The sequence below is a fragment of the Desmodus rotundus genome, chromosome 9 (assembly GCF_022682495.2).
Source record: "Desmodus rotundus isolate HL8 chromosome 9, HLdesRot8A.1, whole genome shotgun sequence".
Classification (NCBI taxonomy): Eukaryota; Metazoa; Chordata; class Mammalia; order Chiroptera; family Phyllostomidae; genus Desmodus; species Desmodus rotundus.
The window spans coordinates 110,341,397-110,369,204 of NC_071395.1; the positions used below are offsets into that span (position 1 = coordinate 110,341,397).

The window sequence follows — 27,808 nt, forward strand, 5'->3', positions numbered from 1 at the left end:
TCCAACATCTTTGCCTTTTAATATAAGATTTGTTTTCATCATTTCTGAGTGTAACACATTTCTTCTAAAAATAGAGCTCTTTGCTTGTTCTGAAACTTTGCTCCCGGAGGGAGGTGAAGGGGATAAGGCTGGCTGTAGTTCTGGGGAGACGGGGCCAGTGTGTCCCAGTTACGAAAGAACCTTCCCAGGGACTTGGGTGCTCACGGCAAGAAGGAGCGCGTTTCAAACCCGTGGTGCTGAGCAAATGGGACGACCTGTCCCGAACCCCCACCTCTGCCTGGTGTGAGCCTCCTCCCTGAACACCTTACTGACCACAGGAAATCACAGCTCACGTGGGACCGGATGGCAGTGCCTCCCCCAGGAGCAGGGGACAGAGGAGCCCCACACACACGGACCAGAAGACCGCAGGGCACCCCCAGCACGCTGGTTCAGGATGGAAGTGCACAAATACACAAGACAAGGGATGCAGGGCTAAGGCTGTCACACTCCCGCCCTGGGCCAATGCGGACCTGGGTTTAATGCCACAGAACTCGCCGGGGTTCCCTCACAATACACACTGAGTCAGAATCTCCCCCTGCCCCCAAGGGAGAGCCCGGTTAGCTCCGGAACCCAAAGATCCCCTTGATGTAGCCAGTAAGGCCGCTCTTGGTCTTCTGCTCCAACTTGTCCTCGAGCGGCGGGAAGGCCACGTGGTTGAGGGCCAGGTCAAAGAACAAGGGCTTGCAAGGGATGGGCTGGAATCCCGGTGGGAAGTGCACGAGGCTGGCTTGCTTGGTGACGAGGGAAGGGTCCAGGCAGAATGTGTCAAACCGTTCAACCAGGGGCTGGAATCAGATCAAAGGGAGGAACTTTGTTGCGGGTCAGCCGCGGACGAACAGCCGGACACGCACCGTGTGGGGGTGACCCCGTTCGGGGCCTCTGTGTGCGACCTCATGTGACGCCCACCGAGTCTCCTGTGAGGGAGGGCTCCCACGCCCCCGTCACAGCGGAGAGTCACTGACACTAAGAGGCTGACAAAGGGGCAGGCCGCCAGACATCCGAGTCAGACTACGAGCCAGCGCTTGCCTCGTTTGGGACCGTCTCGGTGACACCTGATGAGCCTCACATGGGCAGCTGTCAGGCGTTTGAGTAAAAGGAGGGGGAGTGGACTATGTCCTTAGGCCTGAGGGTCCTGTGCTCTACCCATAAGCACACGCCCCTCGTGAGCTGTGAACCCTACTGCCTATTCCTCCAAAGCCACAGCCCACACTCACCTTGTTGTCCTTGACTTGAGAGGTGGTCTCTGTTTGGTGGGAGTCGCTTACATCTGAAAGTTTCATAGGGATTCAGTAAGGACAGGGACTTAGGTTCACAAATGACACTATCATACATGTGGGCTCTAAATCCCAAGAGCAGCCCTGGCTGGTGTGGCTCAGTGGACTGAGTGCCGGCCTGTGAATCAAAGGGTTGCCGGTTCAATTCCCAGTCAGGGCACATGCCTGGGTCTCAGGCCAGGTCCCCAGTAGCAGGTACGCGAGAGGCAACCCACACATTGGTGTTTCTCTCCCTTTCTCCTTCCCTTCCCCTCTCTAAAAATAAACAAAATCTTTGAAATAAATAAGTAAGTAAATCCCAAGAGCAGAGGAGGCCAACCTGTGGGCAACTGAGCCCCTCCCTCCCGGGCCCAAACCCTGCTGAGAAGCCACACAGAGTACAGACGGGCTGCCCTGACCAGGGCCATTGACCCTATGAGGCCAGCACACTGCACGGAAGCTACGACTAGGGACAAGGGACAGTACCAAAGTCTCTCTGAATTCTCCCCCACAACTGGATGTCAGAATGCAGCAGAAGTAGTGGCGGGGAAATAAGCATCTTACAGATTAACCAAAGCAACCCCTTTCCCTCTTCAGAGGGCAGCGTGGTGGCGGGAGAGAAGGGAGCTGCAGCACAGGGGGCCGGGGACCAGGAGGCTCACCCAGGATGGCTGCAGCCTGCAGGGAGCACTTCTCGGACCTCACTTGGGTGATGAGCTCTTGCACGTCGGGCAGGTCCTGCAACAAGTTGGAAGCCGTGCACGTGTGAGCCAGTGGTCAGTGCGCAGCACACCAGACCAACCTGATGCTTGGCAGTCCCACTGGCATTCTCGTGGGACTTAGGCTTTTAAAGCACCTCCCCCTATTTACAGGAACACCCACCAGCATGTTTCAAACGGGAAAAGCTAAGCCACGGATCAAGCGCTGTCCTGGACTAACAATGACACTAATGAACACGCCTATCTTACACGACAGGCATTCTGTGCGAGGCGCTGCCCTGAGGCGTGCACGCGACTGCTCGTCCCACCTTCAGTGAGCCCAGCATAGGCCGCGCCCACTTTACAGACCCAAGTGAGGGACAGAGCGGCCACAGGATGTGGCCAGTCGCACTTGCAGGGACTGCAAAGCTGGGACTCGCCCCAGGCGGCCGGCTCCAGCGCGAGGCCATTCTGCTGCCTCCGCCTCCTCTTGGCAATGGTCAGAAGGACCCGGTAAGGTCTGGCACCCCTCATACCCCCATTCCCTGACACGCCCCCAGACCCACGGGCATACAAGGTAGGATGGGTCTTTGTGAAACATCTCTTCCCTGCAGAGAGAGGCCATCACACCTGTGTGCCCCCACACCCCCTACTCCTCCCCCCGCTCCCTGCCTTTGCTCAGGGACCTCTTCCTGCACTGGCACTCGTGACGGGCTCCTGCGGGCAGGCTGTGACAACCACACGAGCTCTCTGAAGACAGCAACTGGGTTTATACTTCAGCCCCCCACCCCCAAGCCAGTGCCTTTCAGAGCAAACAGCCGGAGTGCAGGAGCAGCGGCGCTCACGCCCGGCCCTGAATCTACACTAGTAGTGTTGTTACGACACACCGCTGTCTGCTCTCTGAACAGCCTGTGCTCAGAGAAGACGCGAGGACTCCTTGGAGCAGACAGCGCATTAAGCCCGCCGCATTGACAGTCCGTACAAGAGACCACGCCCCCAGCACCCCAGGTTAGCTTGCACTCTCACATGCACCCCCATCACCCGTGGGGCTCGCCACAATGCAGACTTCGACTCGGCAGGCCTGGGTGGGGCCTGAGAGCCTGCATTCCAGCAAACGCCCAAGTGCTGCTGCTGCGCCGGCCCAGGCGCCGTGTGGGGAGGGGCCTCAGAACCGCTTCTCAGCCCAGTGCCTTTAAGAACCTCAAGCTCACCCCAAGCCCCCACACTGATTAAACCAGAATCTCTAGGAGGACGACCCAGACACACACTTCCCCCACCAAAGGCAGCAAATCAAGACACATGGTGTGTGGGGACCAAAGAGGACAGTGAGTCTGGACACCCATTTTTAAAAAACCTTCCCAGGCAACTTCAACACGTGGCTGAGTCTAAGAACAGTACTGCAGGTTCATTTTACCTGGAGGGATGGCTTCCCTTCCTAGAGCCCAAGTCCCCCTCAGGCTGGGAGTGCTGCCATGAGCCACCCAGCCTGCAGCTCCCAGGCCCTCGGGGATGCGCCACATCCTGTGGCTGAGCAGGCAGGACCGCCCGAGCAGCGGCAGCGCCTGCTCAGCCTCCCGGCACTTCTCCCGGCTTAGAAATGAGGACAGACAGACGGCTCACCTTCAGGCTGTTCCTGAAGGCCCCAGCCCCTGCGGTCACTTCATCTGCGTACTTCAGGACTCTGTCGTACAGGACAAGGGCCTCGCTCCACTTCTTCACCAGCACGTAGGACTGAGCGATGAAGAAGCACCTGGCGGGGGAGGGAGAAGAGCCACGGTGTTCTACAGCAACGATCCCCAGAAGCACTGCCTGGGAGACACCAACACCCTCACCATGCCGGCCTGCCAGGCGGACCTCACTTGTCCCCACAATCGGAGGGGGCAGTGAGGGTCCAACACAAATCCCAGCCAGCACCTCCCACACAGCTGGGTCACAGTCGTTCACCTCCACTCATCTCTTCAAAAACCAAGTGCAAAACCCTCTTCCTCATGGAAGCCGGTCCACTGGGATCAACAGAGCCTGGGACTGCTACCCAGCGGGACGCAAGGGCCCACAGGGGCTGGGAGGAGGGGCATCAGGGCGCTGGGGTGTTAGAGCCAGAAAGAGAGGGGCTCCAGTTCTGCTGTGTCCAAATCCCCTTTCTTGCACACAGCCCACATCCAAGTTAAACCGACACGAGTAATTGAAAAACAAGAAGTTTAGCCTTCTCTTAGCTTCAGCTCAGGTGTGCCCCGCTTCCGCTAACCCACACCTTTTCCAACACTCGTCCCTTTCGCACTGGGAGGACGGAGAGGACACTCAGTGCACATGCCCTCTGGCCCCCCTGGCCCACACAGGAGGAAACAAGAGCCAGTGGGAACCCCTGCCGCCACCTGAGACACCCCCGACCACGGGGCGGGGGGCGGGCTGTCCTCCGGTCATGGGCAAGGTAACCACACAGCCAGCCCCCCAATCTTCTGGGGGCTGAAGGGAGCCCCATCGGCCCGTTCTCACCTGTAAGCCTTGTACACCAGGGTCCGGAGGCCTATCTCTTTCTGGAAGGCTTTGTCCTCCTCTAAGCCAGGGAGCTGACGCAGCTCCACCAGGTTCTGCACAGGAAGCAAAAAGAGAGACCGTGAGGAGGTGGCCTCAGACCACGTTCTGACCGGAGGCCTTGCAGAACAGACGAGGGTGAGGAGGAGGAGCCTTTGCTTAGAGTAAAGGGGACAGTCTGAGTTGAGTAACTCGGCAGCAGCCATGTCTGTGTCACCTCCATCCTCTCGAACACCAAAAGCTATCTGTCCTACCCGACGCAGCGCACACCTCAGTCCTCCAGAGAACAGCCCAGCCAGAGGGGGCTGCTCAGCCCTGCATTTCCATGCGGTGTGGCCTACTCGCCTGGCACCTTCTCGGACACCTATGTGTGCAGGTGCCTCATGAGCCTGCTCACTGGCAAACTCCCAGTGGCCGACGCAGCGTGGCCTTGGCCTCGGTGCACCACAGCATGTGGGGAGTACACGCAGGCCAAGTGCTCCAGGAAACCTGTGGACTCACTGGTCTGCACATCAACACATCTGAATGTCAGGGTCACAGACCACTGGAGTGGGACAAGGACAAGACCTGTGTCTTTTACCAAGACGCCAACAGCTGCTGGTTATCACCACCCTTTCACTATGCAAAGCAAAGTCACTTGGTGTCCCACACATGCAAAGGCCAGGCCCTTGCTTTCCCAGTCCTCAAGGCCACCTGCAGAATGATGTCGTAGAGCCGGATCAGGTCCTGGGGACGGGGGGCGCGCTTGCTGTCGTCCTCTGGCTGTGGCTGCAGCAGGGCCTTCTGTAGACCTTTGGCCATGCTCTCGTTCCGCTTGATGGCCGTCGACAGCTTGATGTAAGTCAGGTAGCTGGAAGGCACCACATGTGAGCTCAGGTTACGCTCAGGAAGCTGGTTCTGAGAAGAGCGCAGGACCACAAGTCGGGACTGGCCTGGGGAGCATGGGGGTGAGGGCGTGTCACACAGCCGGGCTAGTCAGCCTGGTCCTCAGGCTTAAGGGGCCCTCAATTCTAGCTGCTGTCCAGTGGCTAATTTGCAGGGGACCAGTGTACAACCTCATGACAAAATCTGATTTCAGCCACACAGAGCTACTAATCCCAGAGGCAGTCTGCCAGGTGAGCCACAGAGAGCGAGCTCGTTCCTGAAACGAGAGCTAGTTCACGGCCTGGCCCACACTCAAACTAGGATGGCGTGCTCACTCGATGGCTGCCTCTCTCTTCTTAGAAAAGGGGGCAGTGTCTTTGGATGGGTGAGCATATTAACCGTGTGTGGGCACCGGAGACTGTACGCGACGCCTGCTCACTGTAACTGTGCCACCAGCACACCTCTCTAATGTCTGGGCATGAAAACAGGGTGACCGCTTAAAAATCTATTGAAGAAGTTTTTAGGTATCAAGGTCCCTATCCTCCTGTGGTAGAAGGCTGGAGGGATCCCTGGGAAAGGGTACAAAAGAGGCCTGGGGGCAGGGGGTCCAGGCACGGCCAAGGTCAGGGACTCCATAATGAACCAGGGGGATAAAGGGACCACCAAGTTCTGAGTAGTGCTGCCCAGCCTCCCGGCCTTCCTCCCCGACTCAGCTTCCAGAACAAGGGCAGCTCGGTATATCCCGGGATGACCTGCCCAAGAACCAGAGCCTCCATAATTCTAGAGTCGGGGCCCTTGGCGGAGGGGCAGAGCCAGAACACCTACAGGAGCCCGAAGGTGAGGAGCCCCGTGTGTGAGTGCAGCGCCACTGCCAGCCAAACCTCGCGCTTTACAGGGGTGGACGAGCCAGACATTTAAATCTCTCACAAGACAGAACAGGTCAAAACCAAGAGGGCAAAAAAGCAACTTAGAAGAACCAGATTTTGCAGGAAGTAGACAACTTAAGAAAACTATTATTAATAAGCCCAGAAAGGTAAGGGAAGACTTTGTGATTGTAAAATTGGAATGAGACACTGCATTTTAAATATAATATTCAAAGAACCAAGTTCTTAGAAACTGAAATAGCATCAGAGCTGAGGAAGCCCATACAGGACTTGGATGAGAGGCCAAGAAGGGTCAGGGTGGAGGGTGGAGGGTGGAGGGCGCAGGGTCGAGTGGGGCAGGCGAGAGAGGGCTGCTGTGGGAAGTGTACAAAACGCCTAATCCCCAAAAGCAGCAGCAACATATGTTGTCATCCAGAGACGTGAAGGAAAGTACAAAAAGCTTTGTTAAAAGAATTTAAAATGGCTGCTTCTGGGAAATGGGAAAGGTCATGAGACAAATCTTCTTCAAGCTCTGAAGAAAAATCGGACTCTCAAAACAAAGTAACTACTATTCACAAAGTGATACAGGGATTTAGATACATCGCCATGAAGTTTTATTAAAGTACCAGAGCTTCCTATTTCTGACCTGTCAAAGCCGGCCCCCAGACCCTCCCTAAAGCCTGGAGGCTGGCACTAGTGGAGCCTGCAGAGGGAGAGGGGGGCCAGGGCGGGGTCTGCAGCCTGGAAGTCCAGAGGCCGGAGCAACTCCTGACTCTGACTGTGACTGTCAGCCACACACGGGCCCCTACACCTCCTGGAACCGTGTTTTCCTCAGTGGGCTGTTCAAGTGCAGGCCATCTAGGGCCACTCCTGCTCAGTGGTTCACCTGAGTCATCTGGCGGTCAAGGTGACATTCGCATAGTATCAAACGCCCTAAGAATGGGGATGACGGGAAGGAAACAAGTTTCCGTGGTTTTGTTTTTATAAAAAAGCAAGGAGGCTGGGAGAAAGCTGAATATATTGCCAGGTTCACCAGCAAGTTACATGCACATTTTAATTTCTCAGTCATAGAGAACAGAATCTGTTGAGAAACAGAGTTTTCCCAAATTTTATTTCTCCCCAGGAATTTCCAAAAATGTTGCTCTTCCTTCCTCCTTTTTCTTCTGTGGAACAAATGACCTACTTTTGTGAAAAAATTAAACTTCATGGCTGATGTAGAAGTGTATAGGAAAGAGCCCTGGCTGGGGTGGCTCAGTGGATTGAGCACCGGCCTGCAAACCGAAAGGTTGTTGCCAGTTCGATTCCCAGTCAGGGCACGTGCTCGGCTGCGGGCCAGGTCCCCAGTACAGGATGCTCAAGAGGCAACCAACAGATCTATCTCCCTCACACTGATGTTTCTCTTCCTCTCTCTCTCTCCCTTCCCTTCTCTCTAAAACAGAAATAAAGTCTTAAAAAATATATATAGGGAAGAACAAAGGACAAAAGCAGTCAAGATGCACCTGAGGGAACGACCGCTCCACCAGACACGGCAGCTTCTCATCTCACAGCGCCAGCAGGCAGCACTGTGTGGGTGTCGGTGCGGGCGGCTCTGTGAGCGGAGCAGAAGCGCCCAGCCAGGAGTGCGCAGGTGGGGGTGGGAGGTGCGCCTGCAGGGCGGGGCTGCAGGTCAGTGGGGAGGCCAGAGCCTCCCAACACTGTACTGAGCAACCTGGCATCCTCACAGAGAGACGAAAGCAGACCCTTACTGAGCTCAAAAAGAATCTCCAGGTGGAACTGCACTTGTTTACATTGAACTTAGATGTGAAAGGGACAACGTAAAACATTCAGAACACAGAGGAGGAGGACCACAGAGGAGAGAGGGGAATGGACCAGGTGCTTCAAAGTCACTGGCTGAATTCCAGCTCTCGTGTTATATGAAGATTTCAAGTCGCATACAGGTCAGACCCCAAACGCAGTGTACACACTCTGCTTTGATAAAGTGTGCAGACACACAGTATTATTCATCGTATACTGAACTATACATTCACACGCACACAAACATTACACGCACTCTCTGCTCCAGTGATGCACGTCACCATATTTAAAAAGTAAAAAGGCCACAGCACTTACCTGTGCAGGTACTGAAGATTAGACACCTTCCCCGACTCCCCGTCAAGGGTGAAATCTCTCTGTTTCTGCAGAAAGTGAATGGGAAAGATGGAACAGCTGACCTCACCCTTGGCCCTGACTACCTCATATTCAGTGGTGAGGTCCCCGAGGGCCCTGGAGGAGGTCCTCAAACATCACAGACTTACTGGACGTACTCTCGAGTGACAGGGTCCCTTGGGTGCCACTGAAAAGTAGACTTGAGTGAGATAAGAGAATTCAGAGTCACGGCCAGTAAGGCTCCCAGCCCGCAGCTCCCAGCGGTCAGACCCATAGCACTAATGCCAGACATTCCACAGCCCACGGCTCCACTTGGACCCAAGCTGGACCCCTCCTGCTGTCTGCTCCTGCCTTTTACGGGTGGCTGCATAAGAACCCCTCGGAGACGTGGCATCGCAACTCCGGGGCCCGTGAGACTGTGCTCTCACGTGGAAAGAGACCCTGGAGCTGTGATGATGAGAAGTGTCTCTGGTTGGGCCTAGGCTGTCCAGCCAGGTCCAAGGGGACCACAGGCTCCTTCTCGGCAGGAGGAAGGAGAGTCGGTGATGTAGTCAAAGACCAGGGCAAAGGTCAGAGAGGAGAAAAGACACCATGCTGCTGGCTTTGAAGATGGGGAAGTGACCATGAGCCAGGGCAGGAAGGTGGCTTCTAGAGGCCAGAAAATGCATTCTCTGGAATGCTAGAAATGGATTCTCCCCTAGATCCCCTCAAGCTTCTGAAAGAATGCAGCCCTGAGAACCCATTTCGACTTCTACCCTCCAGAACCATTAGTAACTTTGTGTTGCTCGAAGCCACCAAGTCTGTGGGGATGTTACAACAGCCACAGAAGTACACCGTGGTATTGCTGTACCTTCACCCTCTACGAGGTGCCCCTCAGCTGCTGTGAGTTCAAGGTCACTGACAGAGGCTGGGGCTCTGTAAGCACCTGCTCAGCGGACAACGGGAAGTGTAACACACACAGGCAGCTTACTGGGAAAGGGAAGCAGGTGACTTCAGCCTAACAAATATCTATTGAACAGTTTACACTGTGGCCGATGCTGAAGAAAATATATTGTTGCTTTTAAGATACTTATAATCTTGAGGAAAGTATAACAAAAGTTAAATAGAAGACAATTCACAAAATATTAAAAGGCAATTCTTGATTAACTATCAAACCAAAATTTTGGCTGTAAGTATGAGATCTTTAGGAAACAGAGAGATCTTTGTGGGCCAGAATGGTGCCGACAGGCTTCTTGGAGGTGGCGAGAGGGCTGGGAGCAGCTGGGCCTTGTGCAGCGGAGGCGGTGCGCACACCAGCTCTAGGAGCCCGCACTCTATCTGCCAGACCAGCGCTCTCTGAAGTGCGGTGCACACGGCTGAAAGTGTAAGGGAAGTGTGTGGGTGTAAGGGGAAAACTAGGACTTCCACTTACGTCTATTTCATTTCCAAAACCTTTCTTTTAATGCATTTTATATATTACAAGTCAATTGAATAACAAGGTATACCTTTACGAATAAACACACTAACGCTCAATTTTACTTATGGAAGTACATTATCATGGACATTTGGAGACCACTGCTCTGGACCTGGAGGGCCCACTGGGTAAATTCAGAATCAGGAGAACTGGACAAGCAGCGAGAGATTACAGAGTAAGAGGAAGCAGGGTTTTTGGCGGTAGGGCAGAAAGAGGCAAAAGTGGTGGTGCTGAGGGTTCCCAGATGCCTCAATGAGCTACAGTGATTTTATTAGAAAAAGGAAGCACTGGAGACATCTACCTGAACTTGAGACCAAAGGCTTAAAAGGTGACACAGGAAGCCACCAGGAGAAACAGGACAGAGCGAAAATCCCTCAACCCAATGGAGACCCGAGCCTTCTGCTGTTAGCCAAGCGCCACACCTCAAAACAACAATGGCTAGGGGTCAGTGCCCTCAGGCCACCGGGACCCCACCTGGGAATGGGACATGGGAATGGGACACTCAGACGCAGGAGGACCCCAGCCCCGAGCAGGAGCCAGTGGCCCCACTGGTGGTCCTACCTGATCTGGCCTGAGCTCCTCCCGAACGGCCTGGATGGCGTCCCGACACTCGCTGAGCATGGACTCGAACAGCCGCTCCTTGGTTTCCTCACTTTCAGCCTAGGCAAAGGCAGAACGCGGTCAAGGTTTTCCTCTGAGTGTTCTGATGTGAGGGGGACGGAACAGTGTTTTGATCCCCCCGTTACTCGCCCAACAAAAGTACCCAAGTCAGACAGCATTCAATTGCTATTCTGCACCACATAAAATGTCCCTTATAGTCGTAGTCACTATTTACGTGGAAATGGGAATTACACACAGAAATAACGTGAACATACTGAAAAAGTATCTGCGTCACCATCTGAAACTATCTGTCAGGCAGCAGATGCTTCGAATTCCTTCCTGTCCCAGGACTTTCTACTGCCGCCCTCCAACGCTTCTCCTCTGCTCAGGCCCTGCAGTGGCCCCTGGAGGGGCCTCAGAGGGGCCCAGGGCACTGCTACCTCTCGCCGAAGCACCCCGGGGCTTTCTTTTCCTTTCTCCCTCCAGAACAAACTGTCTGAAATTCTGCTGCAGGCCGGCAGAATCACCCTTACGAATGTGACCCAGCAGACGCACCGACCCTGGATTGCTCTTACGTCCACGCAGGTGGTGACACTACTAATCAGCACCACTCAGACCCATTTCTCTTCCACGTCTCTCCACCCACGTCTCTCCACCCCCGAAACCCGGTGCTCAGACACCCCGTACGGCTCTGCTGAGGACATCTTTAGGGCAGACAAGGCCGACCGACAGGCGCGCGATGGTGGCCTCCGCACAGTACAGGGCTGTGCGGGGACTAGCGAGCTGGGAAGAGGGAAAAGTGATTCACTAACCGAACGAATACCTGCCGGACCACACCACCGTCCTAAAGAATCCGACTGAGCAGGTGCAAGTGGGCCAACAGCAGGGAGGCGGTGAACCTGTGTCACTGGCAGACCCGCTGTGCCATTCAAAAGCCAACATCCCATTATTATATCTGACTTCCCACACAAACTGACACCCAACCCGATCTCCCGACATCCAAGAGACCTCTAAGAATGCCCAAGGGAAAACCCAGTACTGCCCACTCCTTTAACAGATGGGTGGTATGGGCTTAATCTGTTGTTCTCTTAAGAACTCTCATTCAGTGTGGAGAAAGAGAAAACTTCCTTGTGAGTTACCCAGTATAAATCAAACATACTTTTCTATTTATAAGTCACTTGCCTCTCATCTCGTCCCCTAACTTAGGGACAAATCAGGGATCCAGTCGTTCTGTGACTCTATAAAGGCAAACACGGCCACCCTCACTGCATGGAGGCCAGAGCAGCTCCGTCCGATGGGACGTTCTGCGGTGACGCAGATGCTCTGGACCCGCACTGTCCGATACAACATGTGTGAACCACATGTGTCTACTGAGCACGTGGAATTTTAATTAATTAAACTTAGCCACACGTGTCCAAGTGGCTACTGTACTGGACGGTGCAGCTCTGGAGAAACTCACTTCACACAAAAACACTGTTAAGCACTTCAAGTTACAAGGTTCTTTATAATCATTTCATCAAACTTGCTGGCCAATTTTCTAAGTAAAAACCCTGTAGGACGGGGAAGCCATGTGATAGTTTAGCAACTGAAATAAGATTTATGAATAGGCATGGCACCAACCACAGAGCCACACCCTCAGTGGGCAGGACGACTCTGCGCCAGTTCTGATACCACGCACTCCGGCAAATATGCCACCAACACCCTCTTAAAGATGGGCGGGGCTCGGCGGGTGGGACCACGGGCGAGTGAGTAAGAGGAGGGTAAACTTCACTTCACCAGCCACACAGGACCTGCAGGGAGGGCAGGGCTCAAACAGAACACGGGAACACTGCCACTCCTCTTCACCACCATGTGTCGCCTTTGTCCCGAGTGAGGGTGCCTCTGCCCCTGGTGCCGCACAAGGCCAAACCCCCACTGCTCCCACACGCCCTCATCCCACGGCGACCTCAGAGGTCTGACACCACAGTGAGTGGACAGCCCATTTGAGGGACGACTTCCGACAGCTGTGCACAGTGGCGCAGAGACCACTACCCTCTGGAGAACTTTTGGTTCTCCCTGGGCTGGGCAGGTGTCTCCAAACGGGAAGCTTTAAACATATTCTGCTGTTTATTCTACAAACCTGTCTTGGCCCTGGCTGGTGTGGCTCAGTGGATTGAACGTGGGCCTGTGAACCCAAGGGTCACTGGTTTGATCCCCAGCCGGGGCTCATGCCTGGGTTGCAGGCCAGGTCCACAGCAGGGGGTATGCGAGGAGCAACCACACATTGATGTTTCTCTCCCTCCCTTTCTCCTTCCCTTCCCCTCTCTAAAAATAAACATTAAAAAAAAACCCTACAAAAAACCTGTCTCAGAGGCTAAGATAACCCTGAAAGGACAAAGGAGACAGAAACAGCTCTGCACAGGGAGAGCAGGTTTCCTTGGAACCCACACGCGGGCCTCCCAAGGCAGCCACTGGACCAACAGATGGTGCACCAAACACTCGGCAAGCTCCCGGTGTCCCAACCGTGCTCGCCTGGGCCTCCTCCCCAGGTGTGCCTGTGACGCAGAGGAACCTCGGGCCCAGAGGAATGTTATTCATTAGCCCTAACATACATATTCCAGACCAACGGTTACATGACTTCGCACATCCCAGGATGTGGCTTGAGGTCACCGGAAGGCTGGCTAGGACAGAGGACAGCCAGCTGCTGTACATACTGCACTAGAGGCGCCCCTGCTCCTAAAAACAGACTCTCAGGTTGTTTTCACTGGTCTAGCAAAACTGCTGGAGGGGACGGTGTGACTAAGAGACCAACAGGCCTGTCTGACCACATTCTCCACCACACCCATCGGAGAGCTGAGGGGATGGGGACCAGGCCCCAGCCAGCCTGCTGAGGTCTAAAAAAAACTATGGATATTATCTGGTAAAGGGACAGACAAGCCTCACTAAGAATGTATTTTTTAAAAAGAAGGATAAATGGTCTCCTTTCCACCCAAACGTTAGAATATGAACGGTGACTTGGTAAGAACACCAAACCTGCAGACACTTTAAACTTGCTGCCGCCCGGACCCTGCCCCGAAGAGCTGCCTCACAACACGACCTCCGTGGTGACCGAGTGTTAATGCGGCAACGTGAGAGTGAGTTTTAAAGCAAGGCAACGTTAAAGACATGAAGGCTTAAAGTCTGGCTGAAGAGACTTAGGATTCTGCAACTGGATTTTGACAGCTGAGTCACTTTCAGCTCCAGCCTTTTCAATCCAATGTTTTATCTCCCTGAATTATTTCTTCCTTCCATGCTTATCAGTAAACCTCCATGCTGTTTCAGGATTTAAAGTCACAAAAACCTCAACAAAAAAGCAGTAAGAGCGGGGCTGCCAAGTCCAAGTGTCCGGGCTTCTAGAGGTGGCACACACCAGGCTCAGGCCGGCCAGGAGACCCTGAAATGAGGAGCCTGCTCACTAAGGCCCAGCTCCCAGCTTCCCAGGCAGAGAGCTCAAGCACGACAGCGAGAACTGGCAAGGCCGGTGAGGCCATGTCCGAGCCGGCCCAACCGGCTGACACTGGCACCGAGGGCTAAGTGGTTCTTCCTGGGGTTTACTTCAAATGGCCAAAGGGTACTTCCTATACTGAATAACCCATGGTTCTTCAATTCAGCAGACACTTAATCAGCGAGATCTGACATGTAAGGACCTCATTACCTTTGACACCATATTTAATTATTTTATTTACCTGCTGGACTGGGTGTGTCTGTGACAGAGGACATGCGGCGGTAAAGTGTGTTTAATATTCAAAGCTGACCAGGATTCTCTGGGGTTAGTACACAGTTTGTTTGATCCACGTCTTCTACAACCACATTATTTAAAGACCTCTGATACTCAGAGGCGACCCTAACACACTGTAATGTTGTTAAAAAACAGAGATAATCACATTCACCACAACTAGGACATCAACTAGGTAATTAATGTGAGATAACACTACAGAGCCTACAAACATTAAAATGGTAAAGGAATATTAAAAACTTTGTCAGTAAATTAAACAATTTTCATGAAATTAATAAGTTCCTCTGAAAAATAAAACTCATCCAAACTGACACAAGATGAAACAGAAAATCTGAATAGCCCTGCATCTCGTAAAGGAATGATATTTGTTTAAAACAAGCAAAGACAAATTTTAAAAAACTTCCCACAAATATCAAATCATTATGCTGTACACCTGAAACTAATGTTATGTCAATCATATCCCCCTAAAACAAACAAAAACTTTCCCGCAAAGAAAACGCCATCCCCTCAGTTTCACTAATGAATTGCAACAAACATTTAAGGAAAAAAATACCACGACTGCATAAATTCTTTCAGAAAACAGGAGGAGCACCTCCAAAGTCGCTCAATGAAGTGTGTATAACCCTGATACCAAACTCTGAAAAAGGTATTACAAGAAAATTATAGACATTATTCCCCATGAAAACATGCAAAATTCTTAAAAGTAACAAATCAAATCAGCAATACACAAAAATATAATGCACCATAACCAAGTGGACTTATTATCCTAGACACACAGCTGTTGGTTTAACGTTGAAATTAATCAATGTAATTCACCACGTTAACAGCCTCCAAAGACCCTTCATCCTTCTGGATTTGAAACCGTCCTCACACGGTTCCTCCCAACCGTTCGACTTCACACACAATTCGAACACTCCACTGTGTCCTGCGGAGCAGCAGTGAAAAACCCACACAGCATTCCCGGTGTACCTGCACATCACAGTCTGTACTGGTGCAGGAAAGTCTCTACTGACCCAGTGGGACCCAGGAGCAGCAGCACCTGGCCGTGAAAGCCTGCACAAGCGAGGGCAGGGAACCCTGGTTACGCGTCCTGACCTACCTGCAATAACAAGTCCTGGAGCCACCCTCCACGGACCTGTGCAAAACACGCCCAGGGGGCAGAGCTCTGACCCTCGTGTGCAGAAGCACATGTACGTGGTTTTAATTTTTTTTTTTATTATTTATTTATTCTTAGAGGGGAAGGGAGGGAGAAAGGAAGAGAAACATCAATGTGTGGTTCCCTCTCATGCAACCCCTACCAGGGACCTGGCCCGCAGCCCAGGCATGTGCCTTGACGGGGAATTAACCATCAACCCTTTGGTTCACAGGCGGGCACTCAATCCAATGAGCCACACCAGCGAGGGCTCTTGTATGTCTTTAAAATGCATCACTTTCATGATTGAGCTACTGTAGTATTGCAAAGAGCTATTCATTGAAGAACTGTTTTCTTCTCGATAAGGACCCTCAATACCAAACAAACATAGCATGTGATAAAAAAACCTATCAAATACATTGAGATTCTTTTACTCTCTCCACCTGACTTCTTTGGGCAGATGCTTAATAATAAACAAAAGCTTTAAGCATCTTCTGCATTAAATAAGATGTAAATTCTTAAATTTAAACAACTTCAATCAGAAAGAGATCAAACACACTGAATTTGCCACGTACAGCGTGCTCCCGTGTATGCTGCACACCCATGTTTTGGGGCCAAACTTTCAGGGAAAAAATCTTTTAATTTTTTTAATTCAATTTTTTAATTATATTTAGAAACAAAATCAATTATTGTATTCCAGGGTATTCTGCATATGGGTATCATTATTGCTTTCTAGTGTTACACTTTTAACGCATGAACATAAATAAAAGAATTAAAAACATTTATATAAATACAAAATTAGTACTACCCATGTATAATGTGCACCATTTTTCCTTCAAAACTGTGGGCAAAAAAGTCCATATTATGCACAGCAAAATATGGTATATGTTTAAATTTACATGGTATTCTAATTTTTGGCAATTTATTCTAGAACAGTAATCCAAAATATGGAAAAATCCATGTAACAGAGATTTGCTACATCATCATTTAGTTTTGTGACAGCTAATAAAATCTTGAGAATTCTGGTTGGTTTTTTTTTTTTTTTAGATTCTATTTAGCCCTGACTGGTGTGGCTCAGTGGATTGAGCACCGGCTTGTGAACCGAAAGGTCACTGGTTCAATCCCCAGGCAGGGCACATGCCTGGGTTGTGGGCCAGGTCCCCAGTTGGGGGTGTGAGAGAGGCAACCAAACGATGTATCTGTCACACACTGATGTTTCTCTTCCTCTCTCTCTAAAAAATAAATATAATGTTAAAAACTTTTTATTTATTTTTAGAGAGAGGGAGGGGAGAGAGAAAGAGATGGAGAGAAACAATCGGCTGTCTCTTGTACACTCCCCAACTGGGGACTGAACCCACAACCCAGGCATGTGCCCAGCCCGGGGATCATACTGGCCACCTTTCGCTTTGCAGGAAGATGCCCAATCAATGGACCACACTGCTTAGGGAAAATCCTGAGAGTTCTTAGTCCAAAGGACTCGCTCCTGATCTTCTCAATCATTTAATTAAGAAAGCTGCTGCTGTTCAGAAGCACCCTGAGAGGGACAAAAAGGGTAAGGAAGGGTGTGACGTTCCATTGGATTTTGATCAAGGGCTGTGCTTACCAGCTGGCCTGAAAATGTAAGATTAAAGGAGCCCTGGACGGGCGGCTCTGTCCATTGGAGCACGGTCCCTTGCACCACAGGGCATCGGGAGGCAACCAATCGGGGTTTCTCTCTCACATCAATGTTTCTCTTTCTCTCTTTCTCCATTCCTCTCTCTCTAAAATCAATAAAAACATACCCTCGGGGGAGGATTAAAAAAAAAACAAAAAACAGCCCTGGCTGGTGTGGCTCAGTGGATTGAGCACCCACCTGTGAACCAAAGGGTCGCTGCTTCGACTCCCAGTCAGGGCACATGCCTGGGTTGCAGGCCAGGTCCCCAGTAGGGGGCACGTGAGAGGCAACCACACATTGATGTTTCTCTCCCTCTTTCTCCCTCCCTTCCTCTATCGCTAAAAAGAAATAAATAAAATCTTTAAAAAGGAAAAAAAAAAGTTTCTCATTCTAAAAATAACCTTCCTGGTTGTGTTCCATCCCTCTGTCACTTAACCAGATAAAAGAGAGAGGAGAGGGGCATTCTGCAACACAGAGGCACCAAGAAATTCCATCACTGAAAGCTGTCCCTAACGCAAAGCAGCTACTTTGGAAGGAGTTTGGATGCTTAAAACGACCCATCAGCACAACTCACAAAGTGCCCCTACATGCACATTTTTAGGGTCAACAGCTTACTGTGGAGTCTCATGAAATACACGCCACTGGTCCTTGGTGAGGCTGTGGACATGCTGAGCAGTCTGGTTTCGTGTGGTTTGGTTTTTAGAGGCTCTTTGTCTCATACAGAGGAGGAGCTCTAGAAAGTGCATTAATCACCATCCACTTTGTACAAGCCAAGAGCACCAGGGTCTCATCTTTTGAAACTCATTTGGTTGTTCACACCCTCACACGGTGAGCAGCTCTACATAGACATTACATACACGCCATGTGTCAAACGAGATATTCTGGCTTAGCCAGGCTCTCCTGAAAAGGCCCAGGAACAAGAGGCTGCCCCCTTAGGGCTAGAAGGCTGGGACAAGAGGTCAGAGGCAGGAGGGACATAGTTATGCTGCTGCACCACCTGCTGGGCCAAAGTTACCCTTCACCTCAAGCCAATCTTTTATTGCCCCCTTTTTTACGTTGCTGACTGTCCTGTCAATTTCTTTGCCCTTTAAACAGAACACCTCCTCTATAAACTTACCTCTTAAAAAAATTTTTATTCAAGAGGGTACATCTTGAGACTGTTACGAAATCCCCAACAGCATTAAGATGAATTTCTGTTTTGTGATAAGTGAACACCAACAAAACACTACATTTTAAACACACATGTCTGCAGACTCAAACCAAAGAGAGAAGAGGCACTTCCTCTTTACCTGAGCAATGGCCGCCTCGTTATCGGCCAGTCCCAGCAGAAAGATCCTCACTTTGTCGATCTTCACCGGGACCGTCCTCCCCCTCCACTCCACCTCGCTCATGGTAGCGGCCTGCTTGGCTCGAGTCTGAGTGATCAGTGCCTGCAGGGAGGGCCAGGGAGTTAAAGATCAGCCTGGTGGGCGTGAGTGACCGACGTGAAAGGAGACGAAATCTGCGTGTGTCCTTTCCTATAACCAACGCATTGTGCCTCACACAGTGAACATGAACTTACATTTAAGTTCCTCCTCGGTTTACTATGTCTTGGCTTACAGAAACTCAAATCGTAAAAGGACAAATCAGAAGGTTAAGAAGACCATCACTAAGTTCTAGTAAGGGTATAAGGCGAAAGTAGATCTGTATACACCCCAAGCAGAAATGTAAACTAGAAACTTAAAATATTTGTCAATACATATCAAAAGCTTCCAAACACTCCTTCCACTTTTAGGAACTTATCCTAGGAAATAACTAAGAATGTGTATGAACCAGACACACAGATACTCCCAGTGGCACTGTTTACCACTTAGTGACAGCGGAGCGGTCAATTCAGAGACTTCAAAGGGTGCCGTGCACCCACCCGAGACGGCGATGTGCGAACGCATATGCTGAAAGGGAACAGCTGCACGCGACACTGTGTTTTTAAAGAATGTTACTAAATAGTGTGTACTGAGATCCCACTTTCAAAATGCTTGCCTTTCGGTCCTGACTGGTGTGGCTCAGTGGATTGAGTGCTGGCCTGAAAACTGAAAGGTCACTGGTTCGATTCCCAGTCAGGGCACATGCCTGGGTTGCAGGCCAGGTCCCTGGTTGGGGGTGTGTAACAGGCAACCAAAGTTTCTCTTGCACATCCATGTTTCTCTCCCTTCCTCTCTCTCTAAAATAAATACTTTAAATAAATGATGAAATACACGTCCCCCCTCCCCCCGAGACATACAAAAGTCTGCAAGTTACCCATCCATATTATCAATACTGGCTACCTCTGGTGGTAACCTATGTATTTCCCCCCACCTTCTGTATTTCCTACTTTTTCGATGAGCCTATATTGCTTAAAAAATAAATGTAACGTGGTAAAAGAGTTGAATACTTAAAAGTATTAAGTGAAGAAAGTTTTTTACTAAAAATCCATAGATATAAATATGCACATACTAACAGCACCTATACTGGGTGGTGGAATTAAGGATACTTCTTTCTCTGGACGTCTTCAAACCAAAGACCTCCCACAACAGCGTGCGCGCCACATTACCTCCAGTTTTTCGGCCAGGAGGCCCTCGGTGCCCCCAGACCGCAGCCGCATCTGCATGAGCTCGCTGATGGCTGACTGGTCCCCTGAGAACGAGGGAGGGGGCAGAGTGAAAAACCCTCAAGGGTCTGGTCTGTTCTCTCCAAACCACGGGGCCGAACCCTGCCAGCAAAGCGCGCCCCTCCACAGGCACATGCAGCAACCCCATCCTGGGACGAAGCCGTGGGGGGGCCGAAGACGGCGGGGAGGAAACGAAAGCAAAGGCACTGCCTTCCTCCATCTTGAGTGGGGCTGACTGGCAGTTCCACCTATTTCTTTCTTTTTTAAAATTTAATAATTATTGTATTTTTTTTCCATTAAGCTGTAGGTTTTTCATCGACCAAAGCCCGTATCGAGGACGGACGGAGGGGAAAGGGAAGAGAGTCACGTAACGCCCAGGCTCTCTGAGCGGGGCCGCCGGCCGCCCACCAGCCGCTCACCGATGTTGTATGCACAGTAGCGGATGTTGGGCGAGATCTCCTCCACGCGCTGGTTGTACAGCACGGCCTGCTCTTCTGTGAAAGCACTGGCGAGCTTCTCGTAGATGGTTCTGCGAGGGAAGAAACACTAGGCTTCACAGCAGCCATATATTAAGAAAATAAACTCCCAAGGAACACAGTGGCTAAAACCAACACCCGGCACTGGGAGGCCTTCTACCGCCTACCAGAACTGGCACGTTCTGGGGAGGAAGGGGAATAACCAACATCTCTGACGGGAAGAAAAACCAGAAACTGTGCTAACTTGCACAGAAACAATCACCAACACTCACTTGCACTTGTTAAAAGCCTCGATGGCAGCCTTCCATTCTTGATGCTCGAACCGCAGCATTCCTGAGAGGTAAGCCGTGTAAGCCTGGGGGCGGGGGGCAGGGAGAGAGCAACTGCTTCAGCACCCAAGGACCACTCACTGTTCCAGCTCAACCTCCTCAACCTGCTTCGACCTTGGGTTTCAAGAATATAGATATTCAGGTTGACTTTGAAGAAGAAAAACTTTTCACTAATCAAAGGTGAGACACAGGTAGTTTGTTGATTCATTTACTTCCTAGAAGAAAAATTCCAAAAAAAAAAGGAAATGTGTTTTCTTCATTTGACTTAACCTGCATATGGCCCTGACTGGGTGGCTCAGTTGGTTGGAATGTCGTCCCACACACCAAAAGGTTGCGGGTTTGATTCCCAGTCAGGGTGCATGCCTAGGTCGCGGGTTCGAGCTCCAGTTGGGGCACATATGGGAGGCAACACATTGATGTTCCTCTCACTCTTTCTCTCCCTTCCTCTCTCTAAAAAATCAATAAAAACATATCCTCAGGCAAGAATTAAAAAAAAAAAAAGAAACATGAGCTGTCTTTAAAAGTTAGACCTAATTATTAAAAACCAAGAGCTCAAAGAAAGAGACACTAACTTCACCTTGAAAAACCAAGACCAGCTTTCCGTGTCCTGACTACCCTCGTATAACCTAAGAAGCTGTTCTGTTCAAGGGTGTTTTCCAGTAGCGTCTCTGGTCTCCAGACCGGGCGGGGCTGGCGCCGCCCCGCTCACCTGAGCCTCTAACTTGGTCTGGGCGTCCACGCGATTGCTCTCGCACAGTCGCTCCAGCTCTTCCGCATGCTTCACAGCTTTGCGCAGGCGAGACAGCAGGTGGAACCGTTTCCGGGGTTCGGTGTTAGCTTCCTGTTTGAGCTGCATGGCGTAGCTCCAGGCTCTTTCAGCATCCATCAGAACCAGAAGCAAGTATCTAAACCGTTGGCGAGAATGAGCGGCTGAACCACCAAGGCCAGGGGCGTCAGGCCTCCACGCACCCCGGGGCACCATCTCCAGCCTCTCACCTCTCCCCGCGCTCCCTGCTCGCTCACGCCTGACCCCTCCTCTCACAGGGTCGCTGTGACCCCAAATCCGCCCCTCCGATCCAATTCCAGCTCCGCCTCAGGTTTCTAACCCACCACCAGATCCATCTCACTGAAAAGCTTGCTCCCACCTCAGACTTGGCAAACCCAGACCGACCCCTCCCAAGTTTCAGCAAACAGAGGCAGGCTGTCCGAGCACACAGTCTGGCCTCAACTTTCAGTCAACACCTCCTTCATCCCGACCCAGTTAGAAACCAAGGCCCGAAGAGGCAATAGGCTGAAGGGGCTGAGGAAGAGGCTCCGGCGTCTGGGTTGGACGTGCAGTGCCATCGCTCACCCTCGCTCACCAGCTGAGTGGCTTTGGGCAAAGCACTGACCTGTCTGTGCCCGACTCCCACGCAGTCACACACGGAGCACACTAAGACCGGAGCCCGGCACTCACGAAGTGCTAAATGAGTTAGCTACTTCGTTATGACTGTGGTGCATCTCTGTTTAAACTACTGCCTTGATTCATCTTCCTTAAACATCAGCTTCCCCTTTTCTCTCCAAAATAAAGGTTCTCGCTATTGTAAGAGACTCTTCCCAATGTGATCACATCAGGTTCACGCAGTGTGTCCTGCCCCAGCCCTTCATGGTCCCTGTGCTCTAGTTTTCTGCCCCCACACGCCAAGTTCCCAGCCCCTTCACTGCCTGAGCAGAGACGAGTAACTGTCCAGGGAGGGCAGTGCCTGAATATTACGGCCACCACGGCCACCACGGTGTGGTGCTCCCTACACACCGTTCTTCCCTCTCACAAACCCGTCACGGTCCGGCCTCCTCTCACTTCCCAGCCTTCAGAGTCGACAACACACAAATGGCATGACCCCGTCCTACACTGTTTCCTGTTTTGTACCTGACCAGCATCTCTCAACAAGATCACAGTCAACAAGGGCTACGAACTATGCCTCCTGAACTCTTCTACACCCGGTACGGCGTCTAGCTCAGTCCTGCCTCATACTAGACCAGGGCACGGGAAACTGTTTTTTTGTAAAGGACCCAACAGTAGATATTTCAGACTCTGGAGGCCGTATGGTCTCTGTCACAATTACTGTTATTGTAGCACAAAGCAGCTGTAAACAATACTAGACGAACAGTGGGGCTGTGTTCCAATAAAACTTTATTTACAAGAACACGTGGCAGGAGGACCGATTTGGCCCCCAGGCCGAAGTCTGAGGAACTGGCTAAAGAGCTTCAATGCCTGTTGTTTGACGGATGAATCCTTCAGCAGATACCAAGCATGGGTGCCTGCGGCGCTGAAACACAGAACTCTTCTGTAATAATTTACACCCGGCCAGACTGCACTTAGATACACTGACTGAAGGAAGGACACTGAAATCTGCATTCGAGGAACCTTACCCAGTAACTGGTTAGATTTCAATCACTGACTGTAACGTTTCCCATTCCACCATGGTTCTAGAGCAAGCCCTTGGACCCCTTTGAGCCTCAGCTTCCTCATCTCACTATAACACAGCAATAGTAAGAACACAGGCCAGAGCTGCGAAGAAGTCTCATGAGACACTTAAAACACGAGGAGTCCAGCACAGTACCCGGCGCACAGTAACTGCTCAGTGACGTACTAGCCAAAGCGACATTCAGCACCAGCACTGAGTAGCCAATACCTGTTATCAGTCAGAAGATCTTCGGTTACTTTTTTTCCTGTGAACTTGTGTCTGTTTCCCATCTTGAAGTTGAGTGTTTTCCGGAGACGTCTTTGTCTACGGGAACAGTAGCCCCTGTAAGAAACCACAAACGAGAATTATTCGGCCAAGCTGACAGCACTTCAGCAGTAGGTTCTGTACTAAAGTGAGGTCACGGGATTCACACGTTCTGCTTACAGTGACTAGAGACACCGCACATCACGTTGCAGACAGTCATGGAGCTAAAACATGCAGGGCAGCCTGACTGGTGTCACGGACAACATGGAGAGGCAGGGGCACAGGACCCGTTCTCAAAGAACCCGTGCTCTCGTTGGGACAGACTGTGCAGCTAGAACGGTAACCAAGAAAACAGCGGGTGGCTCAGTTGGTTAGAGCATCGTCCCTATACACCAAGGTTGTGGGTTTGATCCCCAGTCAGGGCACATACAAGAATCAGCCGATGAACGTATAAATAAGTGGAACAACAAATCAATGTTTCTCTCCCTTCCACTCTCTCTAAAATTAATAAATAAAATTTAAAAAAAGAAAATAATACCAAATTGAATGTAGAGTAACAGTTCTCCTCGTTAACATTTTTACTGGAGCGGACTTGTGACAGGTTTTGAAAGAATGAAAAGGAAGCTCTTATGCCAGGTACTTCCTTTGTGCTCGTGTAGTTCTGTATTCTTTTTTTAAAAATTTTTTTGAAGATTTTATTTATTTTTAGAGAGGGGGAAGAGAGAAAGGGAGGGAAACATTAAACTTGGTTGCCTCTCAAGTGCCACCTACTGGGGACCTGGCCCACAACCTAGGCATGTGCCCTGACTGGGAATCAAATCAGCAACACTTAGGTTCTCAGGCCACTGTCAATCCACTGAGCCACACCAGTCAGGCCTCTGCACACTTCTTTGTATATAAATTATACTTCAATAAAACGGTTAAAAATCCTTCAATTAATTTTTTTTTAAAAAGGAGAGGGAACAGATGCAACAAAAAAGGGCAGAAGGTTCATCAGTGTTGAATATGACTAATGGGTTCACTGCACTACCCACTCTACCTTCGTTTTGTAAGTTTCCTTATAATTAAAAACAAATCAAGTCCTACCGGTCTCCTGTTTAACTCTTCAGTGGCTCCCCTCGCACCTGAATGAGCTGCGCTGGCCTGCAGCGCCCTACACACTCCGGTCCCGTCACTTCTCCCACCACCGCCCACCTTGCTCACGCCGTCCCAGCACTGCTGACCCTTCACCACGTGGCTGATGCCTTAGATTCTGAGATGTACAGTGTGTCAGTAGTACTTTTAAAAGTCAGGTAGCCAAAGCCCGTATCTACAAGACACGAACAGCTGGATACTTCTGCTTCCCCAGGATCGAACTGCACTACACATCCAGCATCTATTGTATGTCTTAAACTCATATTAAATGTTTTCCAACTTAAAGTCTGTTATAAAAGTTTACCAATACATTATAATGATGGAAATTCCCCTTATATGTTTAAAATACTGTAAAGCTTTGCATTTAACCAAAACTACACGATATGGTTACGTTAAACACGATTACCATTAACTGCTTATTAGTTTCAGCAGAAGCTCCCAATGTATCTGCAATATTGTGAGGCAAAATGGATTAAAAGGTTGGCTCCTTTTATTCACTATAACACTTTACATTTGAAAATTAAGTACCTTTTGAGGGTTCAATATGAGTTCGGAGCTGGACCTTCTAGGTGCACTTTCTGATACCGCAGAGCAAGTGCAATATTAAGAAAGGCAAGCTAAGTTGGAAAATGCCACAGTGATTTGCACGTACCCTGCACGATACTAACCTGTACCTCTGAAAATCTCCGTGCCGTAGACCATGCTGCTGCTGAGATTCCTTAATGATCTGAAGAACTTGAGCCAAGGTTAAGGAAAAGCTTGTGATGGCAAGAACCCAAATAAATCAAAACATGTCTCCATTGGTCTATATTTGTATCAAACCACAGCACATTAAACATTTCTGAAAAACCTAGCATATAAACTAGGGAAACCTGCTGTCAGCATTTCCAATAGCTATCTTGCCGTAGGGCAGGTCCAGGCGCATAGAAAAGTCGATCGGCTTAACTATTATTACTGCTGAATACTCTCAGGGGAAAAAAGGAGGGCACTGCTAGCCATTAAGGATCACCGAAACGCACCAGCTTTAAAGACGCTGTTCTGGTCTCTAAACGCTGACTGTAACTGCGGTGGCTCCCACTGATTTACACCTGGACCCAGCAATTTACTCGACTCATTGAAGCAGACTCAGGCTATAAATGACCTGTATTTCTCCCTATTTGCATAACCTCCTCCATCTGCCAACTCTACCTTCCCTTAACAGCTGTGACGCGGCACGAGCTATGGTTGGCACACGCCAACCTACCTAGGCCACAGTTTGCATAGAAACATTGAAGTTTTTCTTTTAAAAGAAAAAACCCTGACCAAACTCTCTTTTTAAGAATCTTAAAATGTTTTAAGATCATGTACCACATTTTAGAAAGTCCAATGGCCTGCATCTAGAATTTTAGTTTTCTTTCCAAGTTTTTTCAATGCTTCTTTATAGGTGTATTTTAAAATACTGAAAACTAAAAGGACTACTTCGATACCTAAAAAGGACAAGGAGAGCCGAGGTCCACAGTAAAACCAAGGCATCCGAACATGCATTCGGAGCTACAGTAGTTCAAAAAGCAAAACTCCAGCCTCCTGAAAACTTAGCATTAAGATGTCAAGTTAAATGTGTAATTTCAGGAATTCAGCTACATTTTCTCCATTTGCTATTTCATTTCAAAAAGCCACCAACAGTGTCCTCGGCGCTCAATCGTGATTGCTCTCTAATGTAAACTAGAAAGCAGCTCCTCCAGACCATCCGAACGGCTCTCAACAGGATAACATGCCTACAGATCCAGTCAGAAAATCACAGAAATGATGCTGAAAAGCTACGATGATGTACATTCACCATGCGCAACAAGCTTTCCCGCAGGGCAGTCCATCTTTGCCTTCATTTCCTGAACAGCAAACTCATTTTTACTACCCGTTCTCCGACGGCTGTCAGACAAAAGTATTAAGCCAAAACGTCCAGACTGCAGTTTCCTCTCCCCAGTTCAGTAGCTGAAGATGCCAGAGAAGGAGCTCGCTGGGTTGGCCACAGTGTCATTGCCGTCACCAGCCCACCGACTGGGCAGCTGCGGGGCAAGTGCAGAAATCTGCCAATGGTGCTGCCTGAGAGAAAAGGACGTTCCCCAGCCTGGAGATGCGAGGAAAGACCGCTCTCAATATAGACCCTGAAACCCTGTCAAAAAGTAAGGGCGAAAGAAACTGCAACCCTCGGCATCCCTGCCCAGGACACGCGGACCCGCAGCCGCCCCCGCCCCCGGCCCGCCAGATCGACACGTAGTCATTCCAAGTTAGGCCCGATTAGTCTAGGATACTCTCCAAACTCAGGCTATCCCCGAATTCTTGGTTTGCCTTCGATCCGGCTGACGGTCTTTCGTTTTCCTTATTTTCCTCTCCTCCGGCACCGCGTCCACCGCCGCTACCGCCGCCCCCGCCGCCGCCGCCGCCACCGCTGCCGCCACCAGGAACCTGTTTCTCAGCAGCCATCTTGCCCAGCGCCGCGGAGCAGGACGGGATAGAGGAGGCGTGACGATCGCGTAGGGAGAGAGCGGCACTGCCTGGACGGGCTGACGGGATAGCGGCGGACTCTGCTGCCCACCGCCCTGCCCGCAGGCAGTGACCACTTGGAGCGCGCCTGCGCATAGGCTCCGCTTCCCGGTTCCCAATTTCCGGGCAGGAGGCGGAGGGTGAGCAGACGCTTCACGGAGCAGAGTCGCTGAGGTCTTCTCCGGGGCAATCCTACCTCCCGTCCACCAAAGAAAGAGGACCAGGAGATGGAACCCCTACCTCCCGCATTTTTGCATGGCTCGGGCACAGAGACCGCGAGCGGGTGGTTAAACACTTTGGATTTCGAGTGTCCACCTCCCAGGGCTCGGGTACCCACCTACAGGAAGGAAGCACCCCACGTAGGAACGTTATGACTGCGAGGACCTGTGCCTTTCCCTGAACTCTGGGGCGAGCAGTCCTAAGAGAATTGCTGGGTTAGGGAGACCACGGCTCTTTGCTCTGGCTCAGCCGGCTGTGGAGTCTCGTGTCCTGCCGCTTCAATTCTGGCTCCACTATGACTGGTTAGAAGATTTTGGGCAAATAACCTCTCTCTACACCTTTTTCCTCATCTGTGAAATGAGGGTAACTAATTAAGATGGTTGTTTTGGAAGGTTAAATGAACTGGTTAAAGGAAGTTTCTGCTCAACACCACTGATCAGTAGGGAAATGCAAATCACAACCACAATGAATGATCACCTCACACCCATTAGGAGGGTTAGTATCAACAAAATAATGCATTAGCGAGGATGTGGAGAGAGTGGACCCTTGGTGCATTTTTGGTGTGAATGTAAAATGGTGCAGCCCACTGTGGAAGACAGTATGATGTTAAGGATCACCCCATGATCCAGCAATTCCACTTCTGGGTATACACCCAAAGGGATTGAAAGCAGGTTGACGTACTTGTGCACTCACGTTCAGAACGGTATTATTCACAACAGCCTGCAGACGGAAGCAACCCAGTGGCCCTTGAGGGATAAATAAAAGTGGTCTACCCATTCAATGGAATGTTTATTATTTATCCTTAAAAG

At 50.5% G+C, this 27,808-nt stretch overlaps 1 protein-coding gene across 1 annotated transcript; it reads right to left on the reverse strand.

Annotated features, from left to right (window-relative positions):
• SRP68 (signal recognition particle 68) lies at nt 1–26,748 on the reverse strand. Its single transcript, XM_024553707.3, has 16 exons — nt 26,549–26,748; nt 24,929–24,995; nt 23,091–23,204; nt 21,128–21,323; nt 20,362–20,444; nt 20,033–20,142; nt 19,557–19,639; nt 18,277–18,417; nt 10,409–10,507; nt 8,359–8,423; nt 5,216–5,372; nt 4,484–4,578; nt 3,611–3,740; nt 1,955–2,030; nt 1,254–1,306; nt 1–824 (listed from the first exon to the last, which is right to left on the reverse strand). Exons 1-16 carry the CDS (start codon nt 26,718–26,720, stop codon nt 597–599), a joined length of 1,869 nt encoding a protein of 622 aa, XP_024409475.2. The 5' UTR covers nt 26,721–26,748; the 3' UTR covers nt 1–596.
• Between the last annotated feature and the right edge of the window lie 1,060 nt (nt 26,749–27,808).

Excerpts from the sequence above, each read along its gene's own strand:
- SRP68 (XM_024553707.3), bottom strand. The coding sequence starts at position 26,720 with ATGGCTGCTGAGAAACAGGTTCCTGGTGGCGGCAGCGGTGGCGGCGGC. Across the intron at positions 23,205-24,928 it reads GGAGATTTTCAGAGGTACAG|GGGCTACTGTTCCCGTAGAC; the intron begins GTTAGTATCGTG and ends GGTTTCTTACAG. Across the intron at positions 19,640-20,032 it reads CTACTGTGCATACAACATCG|GGGACCAGTCAGCCATCAGC; the intron begins GTGAGCGGCTGG and ends CCTCGTTCTCAG.